Source organism: Gouania willdenowi, chromosome 24, assembly GCF_900634775.1.
Source record: "Gouania willdenowi chromosome 24, fGouWil2.1, whole genome shotgun sequence".
In the NCBI taxonomy this organism is placed as follows: Eukaryota; Metazoa; Chordata; class Actinopteri; order Blenniiformes; family Gobiesocidae; genus Gouania; species Gouania willdenowi.
In genome coordinates, this window is record NC_041066.1 from 3,543,853 (window position 1) to 3,554,633 (window position 10,781).

Consider the following 10,781-nt stretch of genomic DNA (forward strand, 5'->3'; position numbering starts at 1 on the left):
TCTAGCAATTATTCTGGTAAGCATGAAGACAGCCTGCAGTAATTATTGTAGAGAATTTTATTATACAATTTCAGTACAAATGGAGAGTATTTGAAAGGCAATACAATGATTATGTACAATGCCAAAGGTCAAAATCCAACTGCAGTGGTGACATCACCATGGAGATGTCCATCCATTTGGTTAGCACAACAGATAAACTTCAACATTTTCGTATTGGTGTGTAGCCGTTTCCAAGTCAAAGGAAATCAGGTGACTAGATCAAAAGGTCTTTAATAATACATTTACCTTTCAATAGCAACACAACTACAGCTGGAGAAAGGTTTTCAACTGGTCTACACAAATGTTTGCACTTCATCCGTGTCTGCAGTCAGAGCTTCAAGTGAAGCCAACTGTGCATCCAAGCAGTGAGGATAAGGTTGGAGGCTCCTCAGATTCACAATTGATATCACAATCAGAGAACCAATGAAGGAAAGTAACTAGTAAACGAAATCCATGAAAAAACAAAGCAATGTTTTTAATCACTCGTCTTAAATAGTGCGAGAACCTGAGCTTCTCATCCATGTATTTTTTCAGTTCAGTTGTCTAACAATCATGTTGATATCTGCTCCACGGAAGCCAGGATTTCCCAGGCTCTTTAACAGTCCGGCTTTGTCTCTGGCAGCGTGACGAGCCACTGAAAGCTTAAAAGGCAACAAGAAGTTGTTCGCAGCCCGGAAGCTCTTGCCCACAGAATGGATTTCATGGATCAAATCCTCCAAACAGATGATGCCATGTTTCCCTAAAAAAAAGGGAAAAAAAACACAGGACATATGGATGGCACAATATGCAGAACAATAAGAAATGTAATGTAAGAAATGTAAAACATAGCAATGTAGAAAGGGACTGTTGCTGAGATTCATAAACAGCTTTTCAGATTTGCAACATGTTAAAGGTGATATCAGTTAGTGTAGCTTCTCGTGCTGCCTAAACACACTACGTTCTAGCATCCCTTGAACATGCTTCCCTACAATATAACTGTACACACGACTAAAAATCTGGACCGATCCTGCTCATTTGCAGTGGAGTAGGACCATCCATATAAATTCATGTTGTAGAATAGCTCGCTGGCCAATAGGAGCAATACATAAGGTCACATGACTGATGTAACCATGAAATGAAACCTCATGAATACATGTGTCTAAATAAAATGTGCTGATGACACCATTTTGCATCTACTGGTAATCCGTGTTTTTTTTAATCAACTTGTGTGACGGCCGCCGTTGGTCTTGCTAAATATTAAAACGGGGAAAGTGAAATCTTTTTTTGTTACTGTCCTCACAAAAGCCGTGTAATTATCTTTTAATAGTCTCTAATCGTAACATCTACAGGTGCTGGTCACAAAATTAGAACATCATGAAAAAGTTGATTTATTTCAGTAATTCCATTCAAAAAGTGAAACTTGTATAATTAATACATTCATTTCACACAGACTGACATATTTCAAGTGTTTATTTCTTTTAATGTTGATGATTGTAAATGACAACCAATGAAAACCCCAAATTGAGTATCTCAGAAAATTTAAATATTGTGGAGAGGTTGAATATTGAAGACACCTGGTGCACCAGCAAAGGCCTTTAAATGGTCTCCAGTCTAGTTCTGTTGGCTACACAATCATGGGGAAGACTGCTGACCTGACAGTTGTCCAAAAGATGACCATTGACACCTTGCACAAGGAGGGCAAGACACAAAAGGTCATTGCTAAAAGGGCTGGCTGTTCACTGAGCTCTGTGTCCAAGCACATTAATAGAGGGCAATGAAAGGAAAAGATGTGGATGAAAAAAATGTACGAGCAACAGGGATAACCAGGCCCTGGAGAGGATTGTGAAACAAAACCCATTAAAAAATGTGGGGGAGATTCACAAAGAGTGGTCTGCAGCTGGAGTCAGTGGTTCAAGAACCACCACACACAGACATATGCAAGACATGGGTTTCAGCTGTCGCATTCCTTGTATCAAGCCACTCTTGAACAAGAGACAGCGTCAGAGGAGTCTCACCTGGGATAAAGAAAACAAGGGCTGGACTGCTGCCGAGTGGTCCAATGTTATGTTCTCTGATGAAAGTACATTTTGTGTCCTTTTGAAATCAAGGTCCCAGAGTCTGGAGGAAGAGAGGAGAGGCACAGAATCCACGTTGCTTGAGGTCGATTGTCAAGTTTCCACAGTCAGTGATGGTTTGGGGTGCCATGTCATCAGTGTTTCCTTAGGTCCAAGGTCAACACAGCCGTCTACCAGGAAGTTTTAGAGCACTTCATGCTTCCTGCTGCTGACCAACTTTATGGAGATGCATTTTCCAATAGGACTTGGCACCTGCACACAGTGCCAAAGCTACCAGTACCTGGTTTAAGAACCATGGTATGGCCAGCAAACTCACCTGACCTTAACACCATATCTATGTGTTATTGTGAAGAGGAAGATGCGAGACGCCAGACCCAACAATGCAGAAGAGCTGAAGGCCACTATCAGAGCTACCTGGGCTCTCATAACACCTGAGCTGTGCCACAGACTGATCGACTCCATAGAATTACTGAAATAACTCAACTTTTTCTTGATATTCTAATTTTATGACGAGCACCTGTATTGTTTGCCTCGCACCAGCAACACTGTTGCCACGTAGTTTATTTGGATACTACTTGAACCATAACACCGCAAAAGGAAAGTTAAGTGAGACACATTTTTACAAACTGAAACAAACACAAACTGCTTAAAAACAGGAGCGGTACCAGAAAACTGCCGCGAGGAATCACGTGGGATAGCCTCTAAATTAAATCCTTATAAGAGTTAAAAGAGATGCAGCGGACATTCCAGGAATTTTGGTCCAGTTTGATCCGACAGAATCCCTTTTTTGTGCGGCATGGTTTAACAGACACGGCATGGGAAAAAAAGTCCCTACAAGTACAGTGTGGTGTTACTGAGTGAAGTTTGAACACACACCCATGTGTTGCTCGATGAAGAGGTTGTCTGTGAGCGGAACTCTTTTCTTGCCCACTCGGGTCTGACCTCTCTTCAAAATCAGCTCCCGTACAGACTTTAAGTTTGGAAATCTGTTGATAGGATCAAAGGAAGGCATTTAATAGAGTCCAAACATTTCACAGGGAAGTGGTAGGATATACTCACCCCCAGGCTACATAAGGCTCCACCATCTTCATCATAGCCAAAGACGTTTTACTAATCTTTACAAAGGCTCCACTGAAGATCTTCCTTAATCTGAACATCTGGATGACCTTCATCACTTTGGGACTGACACCTTTAATCCTAATGGGGAAAATATAACAAGAAATTCCAAATCATCAGTCAAAGAAAACCAGGCTTTCCGTTGTGAAAAACATTAAGGAAACAAAGTTGTTTAACGTTTACATACTCTGGCAAAGCTGCTGAAATATTTCAAGCTCTGCCCATTTCTTGTGAAGTGCTGGTGCACTCACTAAAAACGTGAGCAGCCTTCATCAGCTTCACATGCTTAGAGTGTTTGAGCAACACATCTCATCAGTGCTACAGAAGATCCGTGTGAAGTTGTCTGTTGTTGTGGACAAGACCACAGATGTCAGGGAGTGTAGAGTCTTAAACATCGTAGGTTAATGAAAACTTGATAGCTTCTAATACTGCTAAATATTCTGTCCCCTAGTGCTGAAATAACTGATGCATACTTGTGTCCATATACTTTTGTTTAATCATTACTTGTGCAGTGCCCATAGGAAGTATGTATTGCTATAGAAAAGTGGGAGGTTTAATAGTTAGCACTGTAATTTAGGCTAGCATACATTTGCAACTAGAGATGAGTGTGTGTAGCTAGTCAACTAAATGAACTGCAGAGAATAATATTTAGGCTACATACAGTGGGGCAAAAAAGTATTTAGTCAGCCACCAATTGTGCAAGTTCTCCCACTTAAAATGATGACAGAGGTCTGTAATTTTCAACATAGGTACACTTCAACTGTGAGAGACAAAATGTGAAAAAAAAATCCAGGAATTCACATTGTAGGATTTTTAAAGAATTTATTTGTAAATTATGGTGGAAAACAAGTATTTGGTCAATAACAAAAATTCAACTCAATACTTTGTAATATAACCTTTGTTGGCAATAACAGAGGTCAAACGATTACTATAGGTCTTTACCAGGTTTGCACACACAGTAGCTGGTATTTTGGCCCATTCCTCCATGCAGATCTTCTCAAGGGCAGTGATGTTTTGGGGCTGTCGCCGAGCAACACGGACTTTCAACTCCCTCCACAGATTTTCTATGGGGTTGAGGTCTGGAGACTGGCTCGGCCACTCCAGGACTTTGAAATGCTTCTTACGGAGCCACTCCTTCGTTGCCCGGGCGGTGTGTTTGGGATCATTGTCATGCTGGAAGACCCAGCCACGTTTCATCTTCAAAGGAGGTTTTGGCTCAAAATCTCACGATACATGGCCCCATTCATTCTTTCCTTAACATGGATCAGTCGTCCTGTCCCCTTAGCAGAAAAACAGCCCCAAAGCATTATGTTTCCACCCCCATGCTTCACAGTAGGTATGGTGTTCTTGGGATGCAACTCAGTATTCTTCTTCCTCCAAACACGACGAGTTGAGTTTATACCAAAAAGTTCTATTTTGGTTTCATCTGACCACATGACATTCTCCCAATCCTCTGCTGTATCATCCATGTGCTCTCTGGCAAACTTCAGACGGGCCTGGACATGCACTGGCTTAAGCAGGAGGACACGTCTGGCACTGCAAGATTTGATTCCCTGTCGGCGTAGTGTGTTACTGATGGTAACCTTTGTTACTTTGGTCCCAGCTCTCTGCAGGTCATTCACCAGGTCCCCCCTGTGTGGTTCTGGGATTTTTGCTCACCGTTCTCATGATCATTTTGACCCCACAGGATGAGATCTTGCGTGGAGCCCCAGATCGAGGGAGATTATCAGTGGTCTTGTATGTCTTCCATTTTCTGATAATTGCTCCCACAGTTGATTTTTTCACACCAAGCTGCTTGCCTATTGTAGATTCACTCTTCCCAGTCTGGTGCAGGTCTACAATTCTTTTCCTGGTGTCCTTCAACAGCTCTTTGGTCTTGGCCATAGTGGAGTTTGGAGTCTGACTGTTTGAGGTTGTGGACAGGTGTCTTTTATACAGATAACGAGTTCAAACAGGTTCCATTAATACAGGTAACGAGTGGAGGACAGAAGAGCTTCTTAAAGAAGAAGTTACAGGTCTGTGAGAGCCAGAGATCTTTCTTGTTTGAAGTGACCAAATACTTATTTTCCACCATAATTTACAAATAAATTCTTTAAAAATCCTACAATGTGAATTCCTGGATTTTTTTTTCACATTCTGTCTCTCACAGTTGAAGTGTACCTATGAGGAAAATTACAGACCTCTGTCATCATTTTAAGTGGGAGAACTTGCACAATTGGTGGCTGACTAAATACTTTTTTGCCCCACTGTATATAATGGAAGCCTATTTTTATTGTATTATTATGAATCAATTTAGTTACAAACATTGCAATATTTACGGGGTGTTTTTTTTTAGGATATTAGACCGACTTTAGTCATCATTTAAAAGCCCTTTGTGCAGTCACTCCTGTAGATTCTACGCAGCTTTCAACTTATCCAGAGTAACCAAGAATACCTGTCACCATTGAGCTGTTCTGCAAAGCTGCATTTAAGACAATTTTATGAAATTATGAACGATATCATTGCAGTCCAAACAAATCCGACATTGCATACCCTTGAACCAAGCAGCAGCCATGTTGAAAGTCTCTGGTGGGTTAATCTGAGCCTGATTCGCAGAGATATGAGGAACAGACAGATTCCTTGCTTTATAGATAGATTGTCTGGAATGATGTCATCAGCATCATTTAAATTGGATTCATTTAATTTAAGTTGATCAAAACTTAATCAGTAAACTTGCTCAGATTCAGTAAACCATTGATTGAGGGGAAATTGGGTGACATTAATGCTGCTCTCATACATCTTTATATGACAATTATAAATGATTAAAAAAAACCAGTCAGAATAATAATCCATGTCAGTTCAATTTATATCTATCTTTTAATTGTAGCTTACACATGGTTTTAAACTACATTTTTATTTTTGACATAAATTTTCATTTTATTTATTTATTCAGTTCATTTCCGACATGGTTCATTTTATTATGGTTTTTCTTTAAATTTACTTTCTAAAAAAAAATAATAACATTAAGAAAAAAAATTATTTTTAAAAATTAATGTGGAAAACATGGAATTTGGAAACATAAAAAACTGAATTTAGAAAAAAGTAAAATCTCCTGATAATTCCTGGAAGGTGGTCCACAACAGAAGTGCACGGGGCACAGCTCACCTCTTCCACGTTGTGGCCATTTATTGGGAGCACAGCATTTTCCTTACTAGTTGCAGATGCTGTGCAGGTAACATTTTCTCTCTATAATTAAATATTACAAGAACTTGTAAATTAGTAGGGCCTCCAATTTTCTGTGATCACAAAAAACTGAAGTCAGATTTTTTTCTCTCCATTTGTGACAGAAATATCTTCATGGCACATTTTAAGATAATATGACATTAACAATCTATTTTCATTCAGAAAACGGGTGACTGAATGCGATAATTTTACCTGGTGACACTTCACAGCAGAAGCATTAGCAAATAATTAATAGCTGTAGCTTAAGATTTGAGATTTTTTTTTTTTTTTTAAAAATGGGAAAATATGCACCTTTTAAAAAACATTTTCATGTAAATACATGGGATTGTAGCCAGGGGCGGATTTCCATCCCGTTCCATTAGCAGATTGGTGTTAACATAAAACAAACAAACATCAGTAAAGGAATAAAACACAGCATATTAAAAAGACAGGTAACAAACAACAACCGTGAACAATCCTCGTGACATAGTACAGAGATAAAAGACAGACCTAGAAATTTGAGGATCATGACAATTATACACTGAATAGTAAAATGCTAATTTGCTAATTTAGTGCCATAATGCTAAAGTACTAGCTGCCTCGAGGCTCAGGTCCTCATTATATTGCACAATGCCAGATTATTGTACAGGAATATGAAGAGTATATTACAGTGCACACTACCCTACTTTCTGATTATTAAGTGCTATGTTGGCTATAATATTGGACTTATGACAATAACACAGATGCATTTGCAGAAGTGGGGCTTAATGAAGGAAAAAGTCAAAAGTGACACAAAATGTTGTTATTGTGCTGCTAGTGATTAATAAAAGGGTCTTTGTGGCTCCACTGACTGTGACCCATTATTGTTTTTCTTGTAAAACTATTGAAAAAAATAAATAAATGGAGTTTATATCACCTATTGCCACTTTGAGGAAAAATATAGAGATATGAATATTGGTCCATATCACACAGGCCTAATGTAACCAAAGCAGTAATGTTTTATCTTTTAAAGGATATGATTGTCTAAACTGTGTCAAATGACGCGTTCAAACACTGTTTAAAGTAGGATTTTATTAATATGAGTAAGTTACCTCAATAACAAATAGAAATCACTAGACTGATATGCTGCCTTGTTATGTATCAATTGTTGCTAATGCTACACCACTTTAGTTAAAGTAAAAAGACTGTGTGTGACTATAAGAACATGTCAGCCTTTTTGTTTGATGTTAATTGTACTTGGAAACAGTTTGATGATTTGCTTACATACAATTAAAAAAAAAAGATAATTAACTTATCCTAAATGATCCTTTATTCCTTTTTTACATTTAGGGCGATGATTTTAAATAGGTGATTTGGTTTGTTTTATTGGTAAATAACTAAAATAGTCTAAATTAAAAAAAAAAAAAATCGTGATTTCACAAAGAAAAAATTGTGATATATTTTTCCCATATCGCCCATCCCTAGTTACAGTGATGAAGTAGAATTAATGAGGACTCTTCCTCTCTCCTCTTCATCCTCAATCTTCCAACCTCAAGTTACTTTTTGTAATCAGGAAACAACAGAGGACCCCCTGCTGTGTGAATGCATGCAGTCTTTGTGTTGTGAAATCATGTTGAACGTGTAAATGGAAGAGATTAAAAAGTGTGACCCACTCTCTGATGCGGACGAGAAAGGCCAGCCTGTTCTTTGCAGGAGGGAGGGGCGTGGCCGGCCTGTGTTCAGCTCTTCTAATGCGAGTGTCATCACGATGCCTCTTATGGGCGTCTTTCAGGAAATCTTCTAAACGCTTGAATCGGATCTGTTTTCCTTTTGAAACCTGTGAGGAAAATATAAAAGTAGCTTACACTCAAACTCAATGTTCAAAGCTTTTATCAGGTTTTATCTTTTTAAAGACAACAAATGACAAAACAAATGTAAAGAAAATTATCCCCCATCAGTCTAATGTGCTTCCTTTTAGAAGCCAAAGCACTACAAATAAAGCAAATTCTGCAAAAGAAACTAAAACCACAGCCCTCAAAACAGACAAGGACCAAACTTTGTTTGTGCATTGAACCACAGCCATGACTCCTGAAAAAAAGATACAGGTAGACAAGGGGTAGTGAAAAAAATATACATTTTAATCGCAAATGTATTAGTGAAGATTATGAATCAATTCTTAAATTTCCAGATATGTAAACAAACCAGAATAAAAATGGCATTAAGCAAATCACTGTCTGCCTTGTCTGCTGAAGAACCTCAAGAAATAAAGGTAAGAAATTGAAATGAAGTAAAAAAAAATACATCTCAAATATAAAAAGTGCAACTTCAAACATTTTACACGATTCCCAATCCCACAATGCAATGCGCGAAACTTTGCTGAAGTTCAAGTCACATTTGTCAACAAATTGATTATTAAACAAACATGTGGATGGCCATTTTTACTTTAGATCTTAGTTCGCAAGTACAATCTCAATTCTTTTCGGGAAGAACATCATTGATTTATTCATCTGTGAGGCCTATCTATGAGGTCTTAAAAATGTTAGTTATCGTCTCCAGTAGCTTTAAAAACGAGATGCAGAATAGATTGAAATGAAGCCACAGACACATTAGTGACAGCTCCTAGTTGACATCATACTGGGTTAATATGTCAGCCTTTAACACAAGCAAAGCAGGGATAAGATAGGATAGGAGCTCAGTGTGATTTAGAGAGCATGTGGAGTCAACTGGACCCCATTCAACACACACACACACACACACACACACACACACACACACACACACACACACACACACACACACACACACACCAACTTCCTGCAACAGGAAACTTGCAGTATTTCTCGGCTATAGTTATATCGACTCTCTGCATCGCACACTACGGAAACACAAAACTCTTCTAATGGAAATAATTTATCATGGAGATCATTTCTATCGCCGTCACTCACCTTTCTCTTCTCCAGCAACGCTTGTTTGGCCTGAGTGGCTTTGATGGCCTGGTAGGCTTTTCTCTTCTTCAGCAAGTACTCGGGAACCAGTTTGATCAGCTTTTCCGACCTGCAGAAGACAATCCCAGAGCGCAATGAGAAGCTTTCCATGGGACCAGCGCCATTATTCAGCACAAAAATCATCTCTATCCCACCGCAAACACCAGTGCTTCCATCAAACCATCTCAACGATAGCCCCGCACACACAATGAAGGAGGATGGATAAAGATGATGATGGGAAACCACTTACTTCTCCTCTGCCATGATCAGACGTGTTTACGGAACGGCGCTTAAGAATGACGTCACAGAGCAACGGGACTTGTCTTCTTCTGTAAGGTTTTATGGCGGTTGGCAAACTAATATTTGGTGTATTTACCGCCACCTACTGGATTATAAGTGAACCAGGATTTAAGAAGACCAACTAACTTAAAAAATAACAAAAAGTAAATAACAAAATAACTAGAGTAAATAATCCACCCTATTAGACTCCCTGAAATTCACCGCAGACATGCAATGAATCCCCAGGGGTCCAACCGGGCTCTACATCTTCCCTCCACTAGCTTTGCGGTCACTCTCCAATTCAACTTCCTCCCATGACAGCTTCTTAATATTATAGAATGTATCTGCCCCGTTCACGATCGTTTTAATATTTTCTGTTTGACCTGATCTGTGCAATTAATGACACACACAATAAATGGGATTACCTATCATAGGAATGTTCCACTGATATCCTCCTTTCTCGGATTGATCACCATTGTTAGCTTTTTATCCCTCCTATCTCCTGCTCCTGTACTTTTTGCTTTGTTCTTTCCCATCATCCCATTTCCTTCTCTACTCTTTTCACTGCTTCAGCATAACTTATGTCATTAAACCTTTTAACTTTCTCTACTTCTTCTGCTTTCTCCTTCATCTCACTTTTTCTGTCCATAACTCGATGCTCTCCTCCACAGTTGCTGCATTTTTGATGCACACCTTCACTGCATGCAACGTATGTTCCTCACTACAAATAGGACATCTCTGTTTGCCTCTGCATACTGCTGCCACGTGTCCAAACCTCTGACACCTGTAGCACCTGAGTGGAGGGGGTACATAAGCCCTTACTGGGTAGCTAAAGTACCCGATCATTACTTTCTGTGGGAGAACCACTCCTTCAAACGCAACCATTATAGAACAACTTTCTACCCTCCTTCCTTCCTTCGTTCTGTATAACATATTCATTCGTTTCACTCCTTTAATCTCTTTTTCCAAGTTCTCTAAACTATCCTTCATGTTCTCACTCCAACGAGAACTTTTCCTTTTCTGTGTATTTTAAGGCGGTGTCGCCCTCTGCTGTTTTGTCTCACCCTTGTACTGGTTTTATATCGATCAGTGGCTTTATTAGCTCTGTGTGTACATGATCCCATGATAA

At 39.1% G+C, this 10,781-nt stretch overlaps 1 protein-coding gene across 1 annotated transcript; it reads right to left on the minus strand.

The window, feature by feature from the left end:
• Positions 1-39: 39 nt before the first annotated feature.
• Positions 40-9,738, minus strand: rpl7l1 (ribosomal protein L7-like 1). Its single transcript, XM_028440179.1, has 6 exons — positions 9,624-9,738; positions 9,335-9,443; positions 8,063-8,226; positions 3,153-3,290; positions 2,970-3,079; positions 40-778 (listed from the first exon to the last, which is right to left on the minus strand). The coding sequence occupies exons 1-6, from the start codon at positions 9,635-9,637 to the stop codon at positions 570-572; spliced, it is 744 nt and encodes a 247-aa protein (XP_028295980.1). The 5' UTR covers positions 9,638-9,738; the 3' UTR covers positions 40-569.
• Positions 9,739-10,781: the final 1,043 nt, after the last annotated feature.

What these genes read in the sequence shown, in the direction of transcription:
- rpl7l1 (XM_028440179.1), bottom strand. An exon ending in CGTTGCTGGAGAAGAGAAAG is followed by an intron (nt 8,227 to 9,334) that starts GTGAGTGACGGC and finishes TTTTCCTCACAG; the next exon opens with GTTTCAAAAGGAAAACAGAT. An exon ending in TTTCTCGTCCGCATCAGAGA is followed by an intron (nt 3,291 to 8,062) that starts GTGGGTCACACT and finishes TTTCCCCATTAG; the next exon opens with GATTAAAGGTGTCAGTCCCA.